Source organism: Notothenia coriiceps, unplaced genomic scaffold (assembly GCF_000735185.1).
Source record: "Notothenia coriiceps isolate Sejong01 unplaced genomic scaffold, NC01 NC01_scaffold00003305, whole genome shotgun sequence".
Lineage (NCBI taxonomy): Eukaryota > Metazoa > Chordata > Actinopteri > Perciformes > Nototheniidae > Notothenia > Notothenia coriiceps.
The window spans coordinates 380,634-404,138 of NW_011336006.1; the positions used below are offsets into that span (position 1 = coordinate 380,634).

The following is a 23,505-nucleotide window of genomic DNA, read 5'->3' on the forward strand; positions in this document are numbered from 1 at the left end:
GTGTGCCTTGGCAGTTTGGAGCATAATAACTGAATGCTGCTTTACCATGTTTAGTTCTGACTAAATGACTGATTAAAGCACAAATTCAATGAAGTCAGGATGGTTAACCAATATTTTATTTTTTGTGACACTTCCCATGATTCCAGGTACACCAAGGAATAATTCAAGACTGCGGCAACCAGACCAGGATCAGCCTGTTTTTACAGACAGCCTTGTGTCTGTCCAACGTCACCTGCTGCCTGGACGCTCTGTGTTACTACTTCATCGCTCATGAGGTGAGGAGCCCCAAACACAGCTTCAGGAGATCAATGATCAACCAAAGAAGAGCCACCGTAAGCACTTCAGAGTTCTGACAGCAATTGAATTGAATTGTGAATATTAGTTGTCAAAGGACGGCTGGTGGTGAATAGGAAACCTGACTTAATGAGTGATAGCCAAAAACAGGGGAGTGAAACTGAAAAAGAGCATGTATTTTTTTTAGTAGCTAAGTGTGTCATGCACGAGTAACAGGTCAAAATGCAATCTCAATTTGTGCTTGAGAGTAAGGGGGAAACGATGGGGTGATGAATGAGTTGATACAATGACAGGAAGCACAAAGACGCCCGTATAGCCTCAGAGAGCTCTGTGGGCTGCAAAAATATCACCTTTCTTCTCAAATGATTTATTGTCGGGTTTGTCATCCATCCTGCGCACTTAGCATACGTGCGCAGTTTCTAAGTCTTAGAAACTGACGTGTGGTCTGATGGAAATATAAAGCTGTCAAACGGGGCACCAGCTGCTCACCGCACAGCTCTGCAGTCTATGAAGTCAAAAGGCGCTCTCCTGCAGATACACCAATTTGGTTTAATAGTCAAAACAGTCAGTAAATGTGTTACTTCTTCAAACACATAACTAATTATAATAATAATCATCATAAGGCTTTATTTATCCCTCATATATGAAATGCGGAACAACCTAAAAGTCAACTTTATAATAAGGTCAATAATTAAAAAGGAAGGTAGTGAATACAAAAATTACTTACATATTGATTGAAATATGATTTCAAATATTCCCTTACTTGGTAAATGAATAAATCAACACAGCAACCAGTAGAGATCTGAAGAAAAAAAATGAAATTGATTATTATCAATCTTTCAAATATATTTTGCATTATATTTTTATAAACTCAAACACATTTTTGTTTACTATTTTAATAATTGTTTTTTTATTAGTTTGGTCCCCTGAACATTGTGAATTTGAAGAAAAATGACTTTAATCCTGACGCTTATTGACAATGATGTGTTCTGCTTGAATGATTTTTAAATGTATCTGTACAGTGATTATACTTAACATATTTTCAATAACTGATCCGAATGAGGAAGTAAATTGAAAGGTCTCGTTGAACGTTTTGGGAAATCAAACTGTCTGACAGGGTGAGTAATCAACTTCCTTTGACTCGCAACAAATGCTATTACAAATGACAAAAGTAATTTTATTTTGAGTTCTTTGTTGGAATTCTTTTACGATGTAGCTTTAAATGTGCAATATAATTGACATTGTTAAAAGTCCTGTGTGTACTAAGACTTTCAATAAGATTGTTTGATATTAATATGTTTAGTAGAGGATATTTGGTTTTATGTAAATATTGTCAAAGCTAAACCCAAATGTAAAGTTGCACATTCATTACCTGCCGTACACGCTCTGCCTTATTTCGCTCATGTTGAACAGAGTACTCTTGTGGTAACAGTGGAAGGTGTTCATAGGTTTCAGTAAGGGCTTAACTGTATTTAGAAGCAGCTTTAAATGTTATTGGCTATAACCAGTCGGCCATGATTGTATTTACTTGCATTACTTGTCTCAATACCTTCATTTTGCACAAGCGTACTGTGTTGAGTTTCAATGTTATTTGTTTGAGCTCAGTAAAAATGAATTTCAGTTTTCCTTTGGAGTTTTCTTTTGAAAGTGAAATTGTTTGTTCATAAAGCTCTTAACATTTTTCATCAGTTTTTTTTCTGTTTTCTGTGCAAATGGTCTACAAACTAGAATCGGCTAAAAATAAAACAAAGATGATGTAAACATTGTACAGTAATACTTATCAGAACAAAGGCCTACACATTGAAAAAGTTGATTTCTAGTATACGACACATGGACCACTAATAAGAGTTCCAGAAATAAATGCTTTCTCATCAAAGTGACACTGTTTTTGAAACCAAAGCTTCCTCTTTTAAAGAGAAATAAAGCAACCCACGGGAGTTTCATCTCGTGATGTGCGTCACATCATAACAATGACGCTGCAGCTATGTTGTATAGGAAAATCACAAGCAACCCATTATGTGTGCAGCTTTCTCAGATTAATGATGTGGAAGATGTGTTAAACTCGAAATGAAAAAACTCGAAAGTCAAAAATAAGTTTGATCATTTATTTTAAAGCAGCAAGATATCAGAAGTTATATTGACTGTACAATAAAGTAAGGTAATCTAGGACGATGAAATATGAGCACAAATCACAGGTTTCTCTCAAAGGAGACTTTTCTGCTCCAGGTTGTACATTAAATAGACACCCCAAATCTTTTTCAATCGGGACAAATTAACATTGTAGAGATTTTTTGTCCCGATAGGAGTGTTTGGGGACTGGCAAAATCCAAGTAAAGAGGAAGAGCGAGACAACATGAGTTAAGCCTTTGATATCATCTATTCTACAGTAAGTGATCTAACTAAAAAGCATTCTTCTTAAATATTTCTTATATCCTTATAACCAAGCATAGTGCAGACTTTGGTTCCTTCTGTCCTTCTAAAGCACTGCTACTGAATACAGTCTAGAGCCATTATATCCAAGGAGTAGGAAAGTGCGATACCAAAGGAAATGACAAGACAAACCATAAAGAAATAATTCACAAAACAAGTCGATTTTAGATAAAAATCTATGCATGTAACAATAGGTCATCCAGATGAGAATAAATGTACAGTTTATATTGCTTAGGAACAATTACCCTTATATACACACCATTCATTAATGATACGAACAAGCAAAGAAAAGTCTTAACTACATGAGGTATATTCCATTTTCTGACATTCAAAACAAAAAAAGAACAAATTAACATGAGTGCACTGTGTGAGCGCTTTCAAGCATCTTGACGGACGCCTACAGTGCAATAGGTTAGAAAAAATACAAAAAAAGGACAAAACAACATTTCAATTAAATAAAAGTTTGCGGATGCAAGTGTAACTAACTGACACACTAACAGTGACATTGACAACAGATATATCCAAACACATTCATAACTTCATTCAAATAAACTGGCTGAATAAAAAAAGACATTTCACATGAACATGGAAGAGCATTTCCAACTTGAGACAAAAAAATTAAAAATATAACTCAAAGTAAAATTGTTGGACAAACACTTGCTCTTAAAGTGCAGTTAAAATCCTAAATAATTTAAGAGGTATGGTTTGAAATTGGCTTCAGATTTGGGTGGCTGTGATTTCCGCTTTAGATTTAGAACCTGTCACAGATGACGGTCTCAACCACAAAAGTGTTCTCGAAGTGACGGATGCGATGGCAGGTCTTTGTCTCGCGCCTGTCAATACCTGCAAGAGAAAAGAAGACACATTTAGAAAATCTCTTCATTAGCAGAGGCTTGCTGGGTTTCCTATTTGTTCGATTTGAATGAGCAGCGGTAATCCCCACATAAATATCCATATATGTACTCAGGGGAAGTTTGATGCATCACACCAATCAAAGGCGCCAACGACAGGAGATCTCAGAAGCGCATCACTACCTCCTTCGTAGTGTGTGGATGTGTCCACTGCAGTAGCAGTGACTCACACAGCAGGAAGTTCCCAGGCTGGGCCCACACACACGCACACACATATACACACACACACACACACACACATATACACACACATATATACACACACACACACACACACACACACACACACACACACACACACACATATACACACACACACTGACTGACTATCAGGCTGCCAGGCCATTAGAGGAGGGTATTAAAAAGCAGACCCAATATCTGCGTGTTTACCAGGAAGCCCTTATTTGGCTCTGGTTACATTTTATTACATGCATGGTCACATGACTCAACTTCTCACAAACGTTGGTGTGAAGTAGACTGATGATTGGCGGAAGTGATCCATCAACAACTATTTAGCATATCATATTGCCTGTCGAGCTGCAATGATTAATTGACTAAACAAATTCTGGATTAAAAGAGAATGTTGGTTATCTAATAAAAAAATGTATGAATAGAATATTTAAGGTATTTTTCCAAGGAAGAAAAATGGGTTTTAGCCTCTCGATTTTATGCTATATCAAACTGAATATCTATGATGTCTATGATCACCTTTGACTTTGAAGAACAGGGATGGACATTTTCCACAATTTTCTGACATTTTATAGGTCAATTGTGAATAATCGGAATAATCTTTAGTTTCAGTGTTAACTGCTGAGTAGATTGGAAATGGAATTGGATGAGTGCACTTACGTCTGTGTGGGTTGCGGCGTCGGAGGCGGTAGGTTTCTTTGCCGTAGCAGAGTCTGTGGATGAAGGGGCCAAGCTGCCTCATGTTCCTCACCCTCCCTGTAACCATCATCTCCTCCTGGATGATGTATGTCTGAGGAAGGTATGTTCCTCTCTGTTTCAAAGAAAAACAAATGATTAATCTCTAGCAATGCTTTTACAACAGCTTCACCAGAGACAAGAGGTGAGGATGTAGTGGGCGCTCACCTTGACGTTGACCAGTAGCTCCCACAGGTTTCGTGGAGGCATCACTAAAGTTGTGTTCAGCTCGGTGATGTAGCATTTGTCCAAAGCAATGTCATGATAAGCTGTGAGGCCCTGAAATCAATAGAACAAAAAGGTTACAATCTGAACGATAATGAATGAATAATGAGATACTTGAATAGGAAAATATAATGAGAGCAAACTAATGGATGTTTCAACCTACCCTGTGAAAGTCGTGGATGATATCGGCGGGGTCACTGCCTCCGAAGTGTGGCACAGGTACACTGATCTGCTCGTAGTTGTCGTCAAGATAGATGCCAACATTCTCCTCGATCTCTTGGCGGCCCCTCATAGGAGCGAACACAGAGTCTTCGTAGACAACCCGGCAGTGGAACAGGCTGTCTTCTGGGATCTGCTAATGGGACGCAACAGAGCTGAGTTAGAATCTGACAGTTACTTTAAGTTTTTGTATTTTTGTTCATTAAACTTCTGAGCCACGGCGTTCAGGATATGAGGTAAGAAAGGGGAGGTAGAATGAACTGACCTGAGGTATAAAGTAGTAGCGATACACGTAGATAGAAGCCAGCATCAGTCCTGACATGAACACCACCAGACCAAAGGTGAGGCAGCAGAGGCCAGTTGGAAAAGTCTTCCTCGGCCCAACGGGAAGTATAAGCTTCTCCTGTAAAAAGGAAAGAAAGGAGGTTGATTAGGAGGGCATGATATTTAAAAAAAGGACACAAAGTATTCAAGTAACACAACATGTTTCACCAAAATATGTGCAAAAGGATGCAACTGACATGTGGGGCGTTGCATTTGCATTGCAGTAATGCTGCAGCCAAGAAAAACATATCTTTTATTAAAGCTACTATGTATGTTTGGACTATGGATGGAGTATCAGCGGAAGTGATGTCCCCCTCACACTGCCATGCTGTTCTGTACAAAGTCAAGTAAGTTCTGACAGGAGGTAGTTGCTAAGTCGTCAGTGAGGAGAGGAGATCTGATAGACGTAGGACGGACATGAATGAGGCATGCCAGATGCCCACCCACAGTCTCTCAGTCTCCACTGCTCTCCCTACTACTGTTGCTATGGAGAGCGGAAGCAGGGAGAACAGATTGCACAAGGCTCTGACGAAGATGCTCGCACATGGCCGTCTGGAATTATTATTGGAGGCCTACTTCCACGCTCCATATTTGTTAGTTCCCTAGCACCCTCAGTGGGAGTCAAAGCGAGAAGACTTGCGTTGAGGAGTCCCTCAGCAGAGGCGGACATATTAATAGATCTACACACATTGGCTCTGACGCCTAGCACACTGTCAAAGCCAATCAGAATCCACACAGCTTTTTAGATCATGACTTATTCTTCTGTCGACGTAACAAACGGGTGGAAAAATGCGTTCGTAGAAGGGAAATTGGAAGTCAGTGTTTGTACAGTGTGTATCGGGGGGGGGCAGTATTGAACCTGCCCCCCGCCAGATTGAATCCAATTTGAGAAAGATATTTTTGTCATGATGAACTCCTGGGAGGTAGTCCAGAAAGGAGTCTATGTAAAGCTGGACTTATTTTGCAGATCATAAATATATAATTTAGGTTTAACATAAGGAACATTTCCATGTTCCCATCATGTGCACAATAAACTACTCTATTTATCTATATATGTATCATTTTTAAAGATGTTTCATTCTGTTCACAAATAATGGTTACCTAAGCCCCATGTATGGAAATAAGGACTTACAGGGTGCATGTTCAGCTCCCTTCAAATTGACTCAAATATATTGATTAACTCATCAAGATCCTTAACATAGGATACCAGAATAGCCAAAAGGAAAACAACGAATTCGAACTCCTGACATTAATGTTGAGAAGTCAATCATGAGCAATGTTTATTTCCAACACACATGATCTTTGGTTAGCATTCTCTGTCACAGGTTCATGTCCTTATGGCGCAACCTGCTGGATTTACGTGGTAAAACACCTTGTGACGTCACTGACTGGTGCAGTGACCGCATCTAACAGCCCTGTTGTTTTCTTATTTCGACAAAAACCGGAGAGAACTGAGGCTGTGTGCAGTCCTGCTGCCTTTACTGAGTAATGAGAAGGCATTTATTTTGCATACTATTATTCACTTTCATTCGCCTGCACGTATGAAACGTTTTGAGTATGGTGTAATTTCCTCTGAAGGCACAATTACAGGACGGCCATCTGCAGTGTGTGCTCGCAGTGTCCAAACAAGATGACGTAATGTCAACATCCCCAGGCAGGGATGACCTGCCATTACAGGTTACCCCTGTGCCTGTGAAGTAAAATGTTTTATTTTCTGTCAGAAATATTTCCTATGCACCGTGTAGAGCAATATAATAAACTGTAGTACGTGTCGTGATGTTAAACTATTCGGTTGCATTAAAAACAAAACATCACTGCAATGCAATCACGTCTGAACAAAATGGCTTTTGTTTATATAAGCATGTTTGCACTAAAAGATCATACCAGAATAAAAGCAAATCCCATAGAGTGACATGATGATGTATAAACAGACAATAATAATAAAGCTAATAACATACAGGCCAACGTTAAATTAGCACTAATGAAGTACTGGAAGACAAGAAAAATACCACAACACGAAACAATAGAAAAACAAAGTGTGCAAACTCACGTGAGCCTGAGGTATAATGATCTTGTCTCCATCGATCTCTTTGTCGGGCTTCTGCGCCGAAACCGTCTGGAAAGTGATCTTCACCATGTTTGTTTGTTAAAGAGTGTGTGTTCTTTATCTAGTGAGCTGATGATAGTGCGCTGGTTTCCTCCACCGAGCTGGGAAGATTATATAGCGACAGACCAGTTTCGCCCCCGGGGCTCAGTGACCTCAGAAGAGCGTCTTCTCTGACGAACAAGCACTGTGTGGGTCTCAAGGAAAAGCCGCCTCGCCGCTGTCACAATAAGAGTCCAAGTCCGGTACCAATGTCCAAATTTAACTCGGAATGCGCTGTTTAAGGTCTGTTTAGCAAGACAAATAAATACAATTAAACGCTTAAAGCTGTTTAGCATTAAAAAAAAATCTATTGTATCGTTCGTGTATTAATATAAGATTACATCGTGCTCTTATTCTGAAGGCAAGTGCCCAATATGGTAGTGCTTTCCGTATTTTATTTAAAGCTGCATCTCCTGTTCTGTTCTCAACACTTCCATCCGGAAATGTAGGAATGTATCAAACTCTCAGCGAGCTATAAACAATTTAGTTCGCCCTAGGTCACTATAGCTGATCATTATTTATGATAATAATAAATGAGCATCAGCAAAGCATTTAGTGCATACAGCATTTTACCATAAATTACAATGCAGGAACAATATGTGCCTTGACTTGACTATTTCATTTATATTTTAATAAATAGTATATTTTATAGTACATTATTATACACAAGTAATGTAAAGCAACATGATGAGCATTATGAGCATTAGTATAACCCTTTACCTTTAGTGTAATATTAGTGTATTAGTGCTTTACATACAAGTTAAAACATATATTATAAAAAACTCTAAGCCCAAGTTAAATGTAATGAACACAACTTTGCAATGTCATAGTTAATCATATCATCAGATATATTGATTTCTGCAACTTAAACCCTACACCCAGCAGCCAGGCTCAGCATTGTTGGACCTATAAAGCTATGATAGTGGATCACGGCAGACCAAACGAAATGTACTACTAACTAGAGACATCCACACGTCTATTGTGACTATATGTGGATACCCATGACACAGTGTCGATATGACTCACTGCATACATGAGTTTTAAATAGATGATACGACATAATAAGCTATACTTTGAAGGCTCTATGTACTAATTATACCAGAACATAAATATGTCACTAAATCATCCAAATACAAGGACTCTGTTTTTTTCAGCCAACACTGTTTTAGGCTTTTGTTCATTTGCAGAGACTCAAGGCTCTTTACACATCTATGTACTTGACAAATGGCTCATATCATCCAATTCACATTAGTTGTTTTTTTAGAGGGAATGGAGCACTTGCCCAGTCCCCATAGGTGAACTGATGGCTCACAATCAAGCATTAAATAGGCTAAGCTGACTAATGATGCAATGTGAGAATTAGCAGATATATGGCCTATATATATTTAAAGGAAGTGCTTTGAATGTTGGTTTTAAAAGGTTACATTTTGAAGTACTAGATAAGTGCCAGTAGATAAGTGCTACAAATAAATGCAGGTGCCAAAAAATATCATTTCTTTGTATTCAAAGACATATCATGACACACACAAAAATATTGTACATGCCCTAACCTTTTTTTGGGTAAATGACGAAGTGTTGGGTTTTCTTAAATGAAATTCTGAAATAACCTACATATGAAGGACTGACCATATTGTTTTTTCTTTGATTGATAGCAGTCGTTTTCATGCATTCAAGATGCTCTATTATTTCCATAATTTAATTGGTTGTTTCTTATTTGTTTCAGATGTGGATATAGATAAAGCTTTTTGTACTCCCTCTCTGGTTGAATTCATATATTTTAAATCTGTATGCAGATTTCAAAGGTGGAAGAAGTACTCATAACTTGTACTTAAGTAAAAGCAGGAATACCACAGTCTAGGAATACCACGAGTAAAAGTCCTGCATTTTAAATGTTACTCAAGTAAAAGTAGAAAAGTCTTAGCGTCAAAATAAACGTAATGATCCAAAAGTAATCATTATGCAGTTTAGGCAATTTTCTAATAATATTCATGTTTTGATTAGGATTGTTGATCCATTAAAATGTTTAACGTGGAGCTTATTTTAATTACTTTGTATAGGATAGCTTGTGGATTTACTCCAGGTGTAACTCAATTCTTAATTTAATTGTTTATTATATTTCATATCATTAATCACAAACTGCTAAATAACTTGAGTAAATGTTCGTAGCTACTTTTTACACCACTGGTCTGGTAGATTTAGACTAATATCGGGGACAAAAGCCAACATGACTACTGGTGATTGGCGGACATGAGCATTGCGCGCTCTCGATGTGTCTTGCTCTCCTAGCCAGTTCCCCCATTCATATGTAAATGAGCAGTCATATATACCAAGCACAAGCCCCCACGGAGCAGCATTTAGGAGCCCAGTCCCTCTGCAAGCTTTGTTGGCTGCTGGGATCGCCCGGCCATCTGTCCCGTTAACGAGCTGTAACGGCTCTCTGGATTACTCACCGACCTCCAGAGGGTTTCTGGCAGCGCCTGGGTTAAACTTTAACAACATGGCCCCCAACCGTAACAACACAAACGATACGGACCGAGGTGATAACTGCACTGGAATCAAATCTGAAAGAAAGGTAAGAGCCGGAGTGAAGATTTGATAACAATATCTGTCTTAACTTGTCTGGTAACTGACAAAGTACGTTAACTTCATTGTCTGTACTGTTTTTGGCAGATGAGGAAACCTCTGGTGGAGAAGAAAAGGAGGGCTCGCATCAATGAAAGTTTACAAGAACTCAGAGTCCTCATGGCGGATTCAGACGTAAGAAACTATGCATATATTTTCAGGCCTGTTATTTGTGTGACGCTAGTGTTTTTCGTCATACAAGTGTGACTTGGTTTAGCTAGCTTGGGTAGCCAGCGCTTGTAACTTACGTTTTGTTTTGTGTCACCCGTTGCAGTTACAATCAAAGATGGAGAATGCCGAAGTGCTGGAGATGACAGTGAAACGGGTGGAAAGCGTCCTCCAAAACCAGGCCCAAGGTAAACATTGTTCAATTTACGTGTAGGCCCATTTAGGAGTAAAGTACGCCATTAAGCAACAGTGTGTGATATATATTACTTAACAAAAAAGTATTACGTTAAATTAGCATATTGCAGTCACGTCCTACCCTTGGAGAACAAACTAATTATTGCAAATCGGATCCACAAATTAATTTATAACGTTTAGCGCATTCATATTTTTGATTAACTGTGATGCGGCCACAGGTGCGCATCTTCAACAGCTGCTCAGCCAATCACAACAGAGAGTTTTGTTTGTTGCCTGTTTGTTTTGCTAACTTCCTGGCTCACGGTTGTTGTGTCTCATCTTTCCGTAGAAGTGGACGCCGTGAACCGGGAGGCTTGTGAGCGGTTCGCCGCAGGCTACATCCAGTGTATGCACGACGTGCACACTTTTGTGTCCAGCTGCCCAGGGATTGATCCAACAGTTGCCGCAGAGCTGTTGAACCACCTCCTGGAGAGCATGCCCCTTAACGACGAGGACCGCCTCCGCGTGATGATGCCGGACACGATGTCAGAGAGTCCCGGCATTAACAGCAGCACTTGGTCCCTGTCTGAGAGCATGTACTCGGCCCTGGTGTCCCCGGCCCCCTCGACCACCTCCTCTGATGACCTCTGCTCCGACCTGGATGAGACCACAGACTCGGAGCAGAGTCATGTTTCTTCAGAGGAGGAGGCTGACAGCCAGGATGTGTTGAGCTTGCCTGTCATTTGTTACTCCAAGTCAATGTGGAGGCCATGGTAGATCAGTAAAAAAGGAATGGCATGTTCTGCAACACTAGATGTTTTTTTTTGTTAGAATGTTTTGTGTGGTAGCACTCAGTAAAACCCTGCTGAGATGACAACTTTGAAACTTGTTGAGAGGCATCTAAGAAGCTCTTCTTCATTATTGCGGGATTACAATTAAACTAAATTGTATTTAATGAATAAAGTATGTAATTAAGTCTGAGGTCAGAGACTTGTAGGGTCTTCATTTGGAAGTGTATTGGCCTTGTTGGGCCTGCCTTCAGTGAAGGGGTAAATGTGTATGTAAATATTTACATGTTGAATATGAATTGGCTGTATAGAAGATAGCTTTCCCACTAAAAATGCTTTGTTAGTTGTGTGTAAATTATTTTGTATTTAGCGTGTCTTTTTAACTTTGTATTTATAAATGTCCAATGACTTTTAGTAGGCTACCTCATCTGATTGCCTAAGTTTCAACTTTTCAATAAATATCTTTTTGACAACTTCATCTTTTGTGTTTCTTCTTCTAGAAAAATGCCACGTTTTACACTCGAGGATCCCACAATCCACCCACCCACGGCTGTTTGCAAGATATTGGTTATTACTCTGCAATTGTGGGCCATGTGTGCTTGTGCACTCCTCTTTCTCTCTTTCCTGTTCTCTCTCTGATCCCTCTGCACATCGTAGGCATTTGTGAGGTGTGAAATTAGTAATCATCTCACTCCTTATATAGGCCTAGTTGAGGAGTTGACAAATGGGTTTTATAACTTCTCTGACTTCAGCTTTTTTGATGTTGCAGTTTTAAAATAACATGGTAACAAATAACTTGCTCAATCATGGAAATAGTCTGTACTTTAAAGACCACTCATGTCATCAGCTTCCCAGTAAACATGCATGCACTATATATGGTGCTTTCATAAAGGGAATACAACTGTGATCCACTGCAAAATAAATCAGTATATGACTTGTAAAGATACAATAACTGATATATACATGTTAATACTTTCCATGCCACTCCGTACTAAGAGCCCTTTGCCTATTCACACACACTTGTGTCTGCACCCTCAGAAGTGACCTGTGTTCCTGAGAGTCACAGACACTGTTCTGCCTCCGCTCTGTCAGCTGCTACTACAAATGAATACGAATAGGCTGGAAGTCTTAATCCATTTCTTGTCAGATGGTGTTCCTGTGATGTCCAAGTGTCAGTTCTTACACTTCCTGACCCAAACTGAGAGGGACCTTTGGTGAAATGACAAGAAACAGATTAATACAGAGAGTGTTGAGGGATTAAAGTAGAGCATTTTTCCTACTTAGCATTACATATATCCAGTATTGTAAAGTGAATACTCAAGTGCTGTATCGCCAGTACATTTACCTGACACACTTATCAGTTACTTTGCAGATTGTTAAAAAAAAAAAAAAAAAAAAAGTTGCAATACATTACATTGCAAAAGTATAAATTAGGTTGAATAAGCTCTACCATGACCAGCTGCAATACATGAGCAGTGGCAGAATGCAGAGGTGGGAGAATTACTCAGATTTTATAGTAAACGTAGAAATACCAGAGTGTAGGAATACATTACAAGTAAAAGTCCTTGATTCATAATGTTACTCAAGTAAAAGTACACAAGTATTGGCATCAACATAATACTTTACCAACAGTAAAACTCATTCTGCAGATTGGTCCATTTCACAATAATATATGTTTTGATGCATTAAAGTGTTATCAAAGCTGGTAAAGGTGCAGCTAGTTTGAATGACTTTGTATACTGCAGGGTAGCTTGTGAATTTACTCCAGGTTTAACTAAAGTCTTATTTAAGTGTTGATTATATTTAACATCATTAATCCAAATCTGTAAAGTAACTATGGTATTAAATACATGTAGTACAGTACAAGTACATAATTTACCTCTGAATTGTAGTGGGGTAGGCCTAGAAGTAGCCTACAAAGTATAGCATAGCATGGAAATAATCAAAAAAAGTACCAGTATCTAAAAATTGTACTTGAGTAAAAACTACTTAGTAACTTCACATCACTGGTAGAATTTCACTATTTAATCAAAAACTAGATCACTCTTGTAAAAGAGTAGCCTACTTTGCAATTTTACTTCAACATATTTCAGAGGTTATACTGCATTTATTTGTTAAACTAGTTAAAAGTTACTTTGGCAATCAAGACTTTTGTATCGTGAATAAATTATAATCTAAACGTATATTAATGGGATATTATTACTTCTTAAACAACATCTGAAAATTCTGCAGATTTGTCACAAGCGGACAGGATGACGAGCTTGGTTCCATCGGGACCAAACCGGATTTGCGGATCTCCAGAGGTGCAAATGACCGCTGCAGGAGGGCAGTTTGTTAATTCAGTTCAGGTGTGAACAGTTGGGGGGGGGGTCCTCCTTTGATCCGGCCTGCTGAGCCGTGAACTGTCTGCAGAGAGCACATCCAGGCTTTTGTCTGAGTGTCGACCGACACAGACATTTGCATTGGGAAGGTGAATGTCACGACTTCAGGATGGAGAACAACACCAGCTTACGTTTTGTTTTAAACATAGTTATAATGTAAAAACGTACTGCCCTAGTTGCTATAATGGTCCCTTTTTCAACATATTAAGGTTTATTTTCATCCAGTAATTTCTAAATCAGTCTTTATTTGTAAAGCATTGCTCTGCTGCAAACAGCCAATCGTTTTCTTAGTCGTTTATACTCGTCAATTGGTGACCCATTAACACCCTAGAGAACAACCATTCCTAAATGAGTTTCGTATTTGTCTTATTTAAGCTAATATGTGCTGCTCGTCAATGACACGTCTGTAATAACCTTTAGGCAAGAAAGAAGCAGACATTTTAACACATTAGGCATCACAGTCAATTTGGCAAGGTTTTATTTAGAGAACAAATATAACAGAACATTCGCCACTTAAAAAAGGGGGAAATAAAAAGGTGCATTGTTGTCAGTGTTTGTTCAAATAACAGAAAGACAAATGACAAATTCAGGAACATGTTCAATTTGCCATAAAGAGCTTCAAAGTGAAGGAAAGCTCTCCACATTCACTTGACATCTGTGTGAGTTGCTTTATACCCGTGCAATAACCCTAAACTTCCACTTCTGAGGTGACTACACAAAACAGTAATGAGCTTCAGACACTTCCACAGGATGCTCAGGAGGCTCTTTTCCATATGTATGAGGAGTAACATCAGACCATTATAAGTGTGATCTGACACACTTTGAAAACTGGGGAAAATTATTATTTTCCCAATTTATATCTATCACCCACCATCAACAACATACCTGTATTTTCCAGTCCACGGTTGGCTTTATCCGAATGGTTATTTCACAACTCACATTTGAAACAAATGTATACTTAATATTAATGGTTCTTTTAAGATGAATGCAAAATACACATTTGTTTCAAATATAAACAATTGACCTGTGAAAAAAAATTATATATATATATATATATGCTCAGAGTCAAAGACTGTTGCACACACACAAGCTTTGAAATGCATTAAAATTAAAGTTTATTTAAATAAGAGGCACTTTTCAAAGCTGATACTGACAAAAAGGCTGAATGAAAATACGTATAAACAATGAAAGCTTAAAGCTTCATAAGGTTACAAGTGACACAAAGCTCCCTTTGAATGATACATTCTCATAAACATTATAACATGGACTGGTGAATAAATATAGCTTTATTCTAGGTTTTTCACCCATTCCCCCTACAATTCACTGGCGGTCAGTAACACATTAACGTTTCCATGTTATGATTCGTTATAGTATTACATCACTTAAGTTCAATATATAATATTGTACATTTAGTATTGCCTTGTATGGGAGTACGTTTTCAGGGGATGGAGTTGTTGAAAAGCTTCAGATGGTGAGTCCATGCCTGCTGCATTCGGGAACAAGTTTATATTTTGGACATTCATTTGCTATTAGTGACTAAACACAACACCTTTCATCTTTGCCTCCATGTGTAGCTCACAAAGTGCAGTTGTGCGTTCATTTAGTGCTTGATGGCTATGCATGCCTGAACAGGAGTGCCTGAAATTGAACTCCGCCTGTTTTTACCACATGCTGACTCAGCGTGCTGTTGTTGTAACTGAGAAAATCACATCACAAAAAGCTGAATCAACTCTTTTACCGCAGCAGTTTGAACACCAAAGAGCCACTTCCTGCCATGTGAGTGACGCAGCCTCTGGTCTGTCGGTGTTTGTTTGACCTCTACTGTGCTGCATAAGCACACATTGTGTTTCACTTATGACCTATCAGTGCAGAGGCTGCACTATATTAAGCGCTAAACGGAATGAGTGAATGATCATACGCAGTCACAGAATCCAGCACTCGTATATTTACATTCAACACAAGCTTTAACTTAAGACAGTAATGAATGTTGTGAGAAGAGCAAAGGGCCTGTTTGATGCTTCACGCAAAGAAGGCCACTTTTCACAGTTGTGCAGAAACAGAGTCAGACGGGTAATAGGGGACACTTTGAAGATCTTGATGAGTTTGTTGTCTAGCTGGTTGTCTCTGAGAGAGAGTTGGAGGGTTCCTCTCTGGGCCTCCGCTGGCAGCCCTCCTCCAGCGCCTCCGTTTCACCGAGGTCAAGGTTTGCCTGTTCCTCCTCCACCGCTGCTGACACTGCTGCTGCCTCCGAGGCACCATTACAGCAAGAGCACGCCTGGGCAGCACAGATAAAAGGAGAAGGTGAGAGGTGATGTAGAAAAAAGTGCACATCTGAGAAACAATGAGAAAGTGGTGGGGTACAATTTTGATGTTTTTCCAAGAAACATCTCCAACCAAAACAAATATACAAACTATTTATATTTTTCATTATTTATTTGTTTGGTTTGTAAAGTGTAAAAATAACCGGGACTCTGTGTGTCCCAGTTTCACCAAGTGACGTCTTTAAATGTCTTGTGTTGTCATTCCAAAACCCAACGATATTCATTAAAAGAAGACTAGAAAGAAAAGCAGGAACTAATTTCTTGCATGAAAAATAACTGATTATCAAAGAGTTGGCAATTTTTTATTGTCAAGTTTTGTCACTGTCAAGAATCATAAATATAAAAAAGGTAGGTTAACCAACATCTTGCCAAAACCCCATATTTTCCACATTTAGAGCCGGACTATATAAAATGAATTCTACCTTGATGTCCATCTCCTTTGGCAGACCTCCTCTCTTAATCCAGGGGTGCACCTCCATCAGCTCCTTCTTCTGCTCCTCTGAAAAGCTCGGCTGGCTCTTCTGCAGCAGTCTCAGCTTCTCTCTGTCGTCTCTGAGTACTCTCTGGATGTCACTGCAGATAAAGAGGAATACAGAAACAGACACATTTAAAAATCTACCCAACAGTAAAACAAGAACGTCTAGTTTTTTGCAAACTATCAAAGTATTTGTCACTAAAGCCTTTTATAGACATGTACAAAGGAGTTAACAGTCTTAGTCGATGCAAAGCCCTCTGTCAAGGGGGCCCTCTAGTGGTCAGTAACTGTCCCTGCAACAACCACTGCAGTTTGATCTTTTTAGTCAAGAAACAAATAGTATGCAGGAGTATTCAATGGTCTTGTGACCTATTGAGTTAAAAGGTGCATATTTGCATATTGAGAAATAAAAATGACGGATGTTTAGTGTGAAAAACAAACCCCCAATAAGCTCTTTGTCCTGTGACAACCAGAGCACAGAAATATCTTTGCCAGAACTTGTGAGGATAGGAAGCTAAATCAAGATTGTTTTGTTTTATTGTCTCACAAACACATCCTCTATTGCCCATAAACAGGAAACTTGTCTATCAATGAGCAAAAGAGGAGAGTTTGTCTGTATACATGCTTAGCGTTACCCTTCATTAACAAACGATGAAACACAGCATTTCCAGCAGTACTTACGTGATGAAATGTTCACTCTGGTCCATCTCCAAAGCCCTGCTTTCGCTGCCATTCAGGTGACCTTTGACCTTCTGGCTGATCTGGGACGAGTCCACGCTGCCAAAGTAGTTGCTACTGTTGTTGCTTCCTGAAAAAACCAAAAGAGGAAACTATTAAAACGTTGCTGATTCTGTTTCACTGTAGTGTTTTCTACTTTTTCCTGCTTATTTATCTTTTGGGAATGTGTACTGTTGTTTTCATCAATATCTGTAAGGTGGAGCTTAAGGTCATACCTTTTCCACTGCCAGACGTCCTGCTCTTTGATATCCCGCTGTTTGATGTCCTACTGTTTGACGTCCTGCTATTGGAGGTCCCACTGGCTGAAGTACCGCAGCCGTTCGATCCGGAGCCCATGGAGCCCGAGTCGGCTGAGCCGGAGTCCTCGTGGAGAATAATGTCCAACATGTCGATGGAGAAAGAGTTGCCGTCACTGTTGTTCCCATCGCCACCTGAACTTGTCTGCAAAAGAAAAACATTGAAGGGACGTTATTGAGGAGGAGCTTGATTTCCCAGCTTTGGCCAGCAGACTCCATCTCCTGCAGCGTTTCTATACAGGCAGGTGCAGTACAATTAGAGGCTTTCCTCTCACTTTGCATTTATAATCTCAAATGGGAGTATTTATTTGCCGTGAGCATAGAAAACTGTCAATCTCAACAGTCACATGGGACACAATACCATGTGCTACACAGTAAGGCTGAGCTTGTTAAAACCAAACAGAGACTCTGATCCTTAAGCAGCTGATTTAAAGCTGGGAGAATTATTAAATAACAGAATGTATTTCTGAATAAATTAATGTGAAAGATTACTATTTGTGACACCGGTCTGATTTTCAAAATATATAAGAAGGAAAACCAATATTTATATTTGTATGTTCAAACTGCTTTTGACTGTTAATGTTGTATGGTTTCAACCTTGGTCTGGTTCTTGCATGCAGAATCAAAGACAGTGTATGTGGTTGCAGTCATACATACAGTACTAGGTACCAAAGTAAGTTTCAGGATTTTTTTTTTTTACATTGTTAGATTGTTTCTTAGTCACATGCTTTGGTTAGAATCTGCCATTCTAACTAAAGCCACTCTTGGAAATATTTTTATAGAACATTTCAAAATTAAAAATGCTAATAATTAAACCATAAATAGGAAAAAAAATAGTTACAGTTATAGTTTACATATAGATTTTGGAAGGAATGGGATAGGAGTTTTTTTTAATGATTTGCCTACCTCTTTGCTGCAAGACCTTCTAGAGCACACTTTATCCCAAGACAAACGATCACAGACACAGTGCGAGCCCTCGCAATACAAGGGTCCAGGTGGACCAAGGAGACTGAGAGAAGGCTAAGGGTGTAAGGGATAATAAGATGATTCGTTAACACCCGAGGCCACATTTCATCTGAGGAGTCGAGATTGACTTGACTATTAAGTCAAGGCATAGCAAATACAAACACAAGAAACTGCTCTAATACTGTGAAAAATGTGGAGGAATTACTGTGTACTCTACATGGCATAACATTGTGGAAAAGTGAGTGACATATGAATGAATGCCTTTGCAGTGGTCGCCAACCAGTCGATCGCGATCGACCAGTCGATCGCGAGTGTGGTGCGGGTAGATCGCGGACCGTTAAAAAAAAAAGTAACAAAAGACAAGAAAAATTAAATAAATAATTATGCTTTCGAAAAATACGTTTTTAGATGTAAGCGCTATCATCGCAAACGCACCGTTAGGCAGCGTGCCACTTGATTGACGTATATTTCGAGACACGCTCAAATAAATATAATACATTAACCGTGCTTTAGCGTGAACCTCCTGCATGACACAAGAGACACGGCAGGAACTGTAATTTCCCGTGTTCACTGAACGCAACAGAGGCAGACGACACGCACACCAATGCAGAGAGTTGGCATGGAAATAGCACGTGTGGCTGTGTCATTGCAACGCCTCGGCTCTGTATTGGTGGGCAATAGCGCATTTAGTGTGGATACGAGAGAGGGATGAGAGGGACGGAGAGAGAGGGACGCGGTGCTAGGCGGGAGCGTGATGGCTTAGCATCTGGTTGCTAGCTGGCACTAAACTAACTAAACGGAACATACAAGGAGCTGTTTCACAACAAGCCTGGAGGAGAAGTGCTCTCCTGTCAGACTGAGGGGCCTCAGGTGACTGCTAAATGACTCTCTGAGTGTTTAGAAGGCGGTTTTTGTCACCAAATTATATCAAAAAAGATTATTGTTGCCGGGCGGCAACCTTCATATGATCATTTATAGTTATACAATAGCAATAGAGAAATAGAATGAAAAAGCAGGTATGAAATAGCCTACTATAGCAGTATGTCTAGTAAAACAAGAACACGCAGTCCCTTCAAAGGGGAAGTGATTGTAAAATAATCCATAAAGAAAAATAAAATTGTTTTCAGTTCTGTCTCCATATGGGTGCTGAGAGAGGTATCGCATAGCAAGCTCTTCATTTTTGCTCCAAAGTGCACCCAGATGATGCTTCAACTTCAATATTTAAAAAAAATCTTCCCCGGAGGGAGCATCGCCCCCCCGGACGCCCCCTAGAGGAGTTGAGGACCCCCCTAGAGGAGGTGAGATCCGCGCCCCCCAATGGCAACCTGTTACCCCGTGCCTATATGCCGTGAGCTGATATGGAGCCTTCCATTTTTAACAGTATCAGATGCGATTAGCCTCATATAACCCCAAGGCCTGCAAATTGGAAGGCATGTCTGGGCCGTCATTCTTCACTATCTGCAATAGGTACGATCTCGCCTTTCACCTAGACCCGAGGTCCTGTGATCTTGGGCTTAAAAAGGTTGGTGACCACTGCCTTTAGGGGAACATGCCTACACAACAGTGGTTTTAAAGAACCCAGCCAACTAGAGATGTCCCGATCGCGATCAGCGTGTGCGGATTGCGGCAGGTCCAGAGATCACCGAGATTTCAAAGATCGGAATCGGGAGAAAAAAATCGGGGAATCGGGATATTTTTTAAAATTACATTATTTTTAAATATTTTTTTTAAATTTTGTATTCATTGTGCAAAACAAAAATGACGCATGTCAAGTCTTAAAGTCATCCCTGAGGGCCTTAGTTCTGTTTTCAAATTACAGAACATCATGTATCGTGCTTGCTTTTTGGGGGGCTTGTTTCATAGACCTGGGGTTCGTATTCCACAAAGGATTTTAGGGCTAACAAAGTAGCTCCTAACTGGCCCGAATTAGGAGAAACTCCTAAGGCATAATGGGCTCGTGATCCAGTCTTAAATTTAGGAAACTCCTAATTTATTCACTAAGAGACAATTCACGAAAGTATTATTACGACTAGGCCTACAAACGTAGGCACCCTAAGTCTGGGAGAGCTTAAAAAGTCCTCAGAGAGGGACATTACCTAACTCAGTACGACTNCAATCAATGTTTTCAATCAATGTTTATTTATATAGCCCAATATCACAAATGTTACATTTGTCTCAGTGGTCTTCACAGTGTGTACAGAATATCAGTATGACAATACGACACCCTCTGTCCTTAGACCCTCTGTCCTTAGACCCTCTGCCCTTAGACCCTCTGCCCTTAGACCCTCTGTCCTTAGACCCTCAGATTGTACAAGGAGACACTTCCAGAGAAACCCCCACAGTTTAAAGGGGAACATGGGAGAAACCTCAGGGAGAGCAACAGAGGAGGGATCCCTCTCCCAGGACGGACAGACGTGCAATAGATGCCGTGTGTAAATCGAAGAGATAATACATTTACAGCGTAGGTAGACCAAATGTTTGGAAATGAATGAGTGTATAATAGGAAGATGAATACTATGCTAGATAACTAGCTAATACCACCATGCTTCAATGCTTACAGACAACGAACCTTTAAGCATTGTACAATTATTTAGCTGACATCGGGCTAGTTCAGACATTAGTTTTAAAGTATGGTGGATAGAGATGTCCCGATCCGATCACGTGATCGGGGATCGAAGCCGATCACGTGATCGGGGATCGGAGCCGATCACGTGATTTTCAAAAGATCGGAATCGGGAGAAAAAAAATCGGGGATCGGGATTATTTTTTTAAATTTTTTTTTTTTAAATACTTTTTTTTGTATTTTGTATTCAATGTTACAAAACAAAAATGACCATGTTCAAGTCTTAAAGTCATCCTGAGGCCTTAGTTTTGGTTTCAAATTACAGAACATCATGTATGTGTTGCTTCTTTGGGGCTTGTTTTCATAGACCTGCTTATTTCTCTCCAAACTGGCAACAGAGTGGGCGCAGTGTCTAATTGTAGCAGTAAGCTAACGAGTACTGAAAGCTTTATTTTGTTTTGATCCAATGCTGCACAACTGAACTGATCCAATGCTGCTGTGAAAGAAAGAAGCTATATCCATGTTGGATAGAATATCAAATTTAAATAAAAAAATAACCTTAAGGGACAACTTGAATGCTTTTTTTTCTCTTAATGCATTGCATAAAGATCGGATCGGGAAAAATCGGTATCGGCAAATTGTCAAAATCAAATGATCGGAATCGGATCGGGAGCAAAAAAAGGTGGTCGGGACATCCCTAATGGTGGATTTATAGCTGTCTATAGCAGAAGCTGGATGGATATCTAGCTAATTCGCCATGCATTAGGGCTATGTTAGTTGTAGAAATGAGCAAAACAAAGGGTGATGACTAGCAGAAGCACTTGGTCTTGAAGGAGAAGCTACGCAGCTAGCCATCTAGAGCTGTGTATACACTTTGCAGCCCAACAGATGTGTGTTTCTACCACGAAAACACCCTTTCTTATTGTCAAATGACCACAGAAAACAGTTCCATTCTACTCTGAATCCATTTCTACGAGCCAAACACCGGGAGGAGGAGAAGGCTTTCTGTATTTTAAATTCACTACACAAGATAGTGTGAGTGATGAAAGGTTGACTTTTTGTTGATAAAGGGGGGGAAATGTGATTTAAGTCTTCGGGGCGTTTAGTGTGGGCTAATGATACAGTAGTGTTGGGCACCTTTGAATACTAATGAGACTCTGATGTGTCACAGCAGAGAGGCACTCCATCCAGGAGTACAGGGCTGTGTTTTAGAAAAATCAACCACATGTCCCACAGCACTTTCCTGCTGCCTGGCTGCTGCAGATAAGTAAATCAAATGGATTTTCTCCAGCTGTGTGCGTCGATTTAGTATCTGTTGGTTTGATTTAAAGGCGCATCAACAAATATGTCAAACTAAAAAGGGATTAAAAGGGACACATGTTATGCATGTCAAAACACACTAGAGACAGACCACAGCGCGCAGTTTGAGCCTCAGCTGCATGATTTCAAACACAATATTAACCTACTTGTTATTGCTTTGCACAGAGTGTCACCAAGCGATGGTCATCATGTATGATTTAAGGAGGTTTCACACTCACGCCGTCTTGTCCACTTCTTCACGGATCTTCTGCACTGACAGCTTGATGTTGAACTTGATGCTTCTGAGGATGTTCTTGAAATAGGTCTTCTCGTCCACTTCGAACTGCAAAGAAAATATGATATATCGATTTTTTGTCCACATATTGACAGTGTTGGAGAAAGTTCTCAAATATATTTTACAATGCCAAAGTGTAGGAAGGATCAGTTACACAAAGAAACCCCAAAAGTACCAAATACAAAAGGGCCCAGATGTATATCGTATATATTATAGGATTTACTCGATGCATAAGTAGGTTCATCAGGCCTACTTTATATTGCACTGGGAAGCTTCAGAAGGTCAGAAACAAATATTATAAAATTACATGAAGTTTGTTTTTACAAGAAAGGGCAGAAACCAGGTAGTTGGATGGATGGGTCCTTTAACAATAAGAATTTCCCTCAGAATACCGCCGGTCATACAACCCTGTGAAACCATCGATATAGTATGTTTCACGTAACTTTAGTACAACTTCTATGAAACGTCTATATTTTTAATTTTACCCAAACCTGACCAAGTTCCTCCCTGTAAAGACAGAGACGTTTTTATAAAAATAATTATTACATGGCTTAGTTGAATACTCGATTCTGATTGGTCAATTCAGAACACGTGACACGTTGTTAATCCAGGCCACAATAAAAGGCCACTCTGAAACGTGCATTTTTGCTTTATTAGGGGGGTCTGGGGGGGTCCGAAAACCAGTCAGTATCTGGTGTGAGGGTTAGGGTTAGGGTTAGGGTTAGGGTAATGTTGTGAATCGAGTGGCCCATGGTTGTGGTGGGGTTATGGTATGGGCAGGCGTATGTTATGGACGACGAACACAGGCCACTCACCCTGTCCTCACTGTGCAGCACCTCCAGCGACAGGCTGCTGCACCCCATCCGTCACACGGAGAGATACGTGCAGCGGTCAGACTTTACAACCAGCAGAGCCCCTCGTAGACCCTCCTACACACACCACAACA

The 23,505-nt window shown here is 39.8% G+C and overlaps 4 protein-coding genes across 6 annotated transcripts in view; 2 read left to right on the forward strand and 2 right to left on the reverse strand.

Annotated features, from left to right (window-relative positions):
• LOC104941259 (G-protein coupled receptor 55) overlaps positions 1-2,151 on the forward strand; it is a 4,981-nt gene extending 2,830 nt beyond the window's left edge. The window contains exon 3 of the mRNA XM_010766341.1: positions 147-2,151. Coding sequence (XP_010764643.1) covers positions 147-353 — 207 coding nt within the window. The 3' untranslated portion in view covers positions 354-2,151. The remainder of the gene's footprint in view (positions 1-146) is intronic.
• A 234-nt stretch (positions 2,152-2,385) lies between these two features.
• On the reverse strand, positions 2,386-9,887 carry itm2cb (integral membrane protein 2Cb). The gene is made up of 7 exons (XM_010766343.1): positions 9,801-9,887; positions 7,378-7,718; positions 5,269-5,406; positions 4,948-5,139; positions 4,728-4,838; positions 4,485-4,635; positions 2,386-3,567 (listed from the first exon to the last, which is right to left on the reverse strand). Exons 2-7 carry the CDS (start codon positions 7,462-7,464, stop codon positions 3,476-3,478), a joined length of 771 nt encoding a protein of 256 aa, XP_010764645.1. The 5' UTR covers positions 7,465-7,718; positions 9,801-9,887; the 3' UTR covers positions 2,386-3,475.
• Positions 9,686-11,695, forward strand: hes6 (hes family bHLH transcription factor 6). Its single transcript, XM_010766342.1, has 4 exons — positions 9,686-10,045; positions 10,144-10,230; positions 10,370-10,451; positions 10,787-11,695. Exons 1-4 carry the CDS (start codon positions 9,971-9,973, stop codon positions 11,212-11,214), a joined length of 672 nt encoding a protein of 223 aa, XP_010764644.1. The 5' UTR covers positions 9,686-9,970; the 3' UTR covers positions 11,215-11,695.
• A 3,008-nt stretch (positions 11,696-14,703) lies between these two features.
• The window catches only part of per2 (period circadian clock 2), a 19,785-nt gene continuing 10,983 nt past the window's right edge, over positions 14,704-23,505 (reverse strand). For 2 of the 3 annotated variants that reach the window (XM_010766345.1, XM_010766344.1), the window contains exons 20-24: positions 18,343-18,456; positions 17,356-17,581; positions 17,084-17,210; positions 16,350-16,500; positions 14,704-15,881 (exon numbers count right to left, since the gene is read on the reverse strand). In XM_010766345.1, the coding sequence (XP_010764647.1) occupies positions 15,717-15,881; positions 16,350-16,500; positions 17,084-17,210; positions 17,356-17,581; positions 18,343-18,456 (783 nt within the window). In that variant the 3' untranslated portion in view covers positions 14,704-15,716. The remainder of the gene's footprint in view (positions 15,882-16,349; positions 16,501-17,083; positions 17,211-17,355; positions 17,582-18,342; positions 18,457-23,505) is intronic. The other variant, XM_010766346.1, reaches the window with a different exon arrangement.

Bases quoted from the DNA above. Each gene is read 5' to 3' on its own strand.
- itm2cb (XM_010766343.1), bottom strand. From the start codon at position 7,464: ATGGTGAAGATCACTTTCCAGACGGTTTCGGCGCAGAAGCCCGACAAA. The intron at 5,407-7,377 runs GTGAGTTTGCAC...TCCTTTTTACAG, and splicing joins TCATTATACCTCAGGCTCAC to GAGAAGCTTATACTTCCCGT. The intron at 3,568-4,484 runs GTAAGTGCACTC...TTTCTCTTGCAG, and splicing joins ACGCCGCAACCCACACAGAC to GTATTGACAGGCGCGAGACA.
- hes6 (XM_010766342.1), top strand. From the start codon at position 9,971: ATGGCCCCCAACCGTAACAACACAAACGATACGGACCGAGGTGATAAC. The intron at 10,046-10,143 runs GTAAGAGCCGGA...TGTTTTTGGCAG, and splicing joins GAATCAAATCTGAAAGAAAG to ATGAGGAAACCTCTGGTGGA. The intron at 10,452-10,786 runs GTAAACATTGTT...ATCTTTCCGTAG, and splicing joins CCTCCAAAACCAGGCCCAAG to AAGTGGACGCCGTGAACCGG.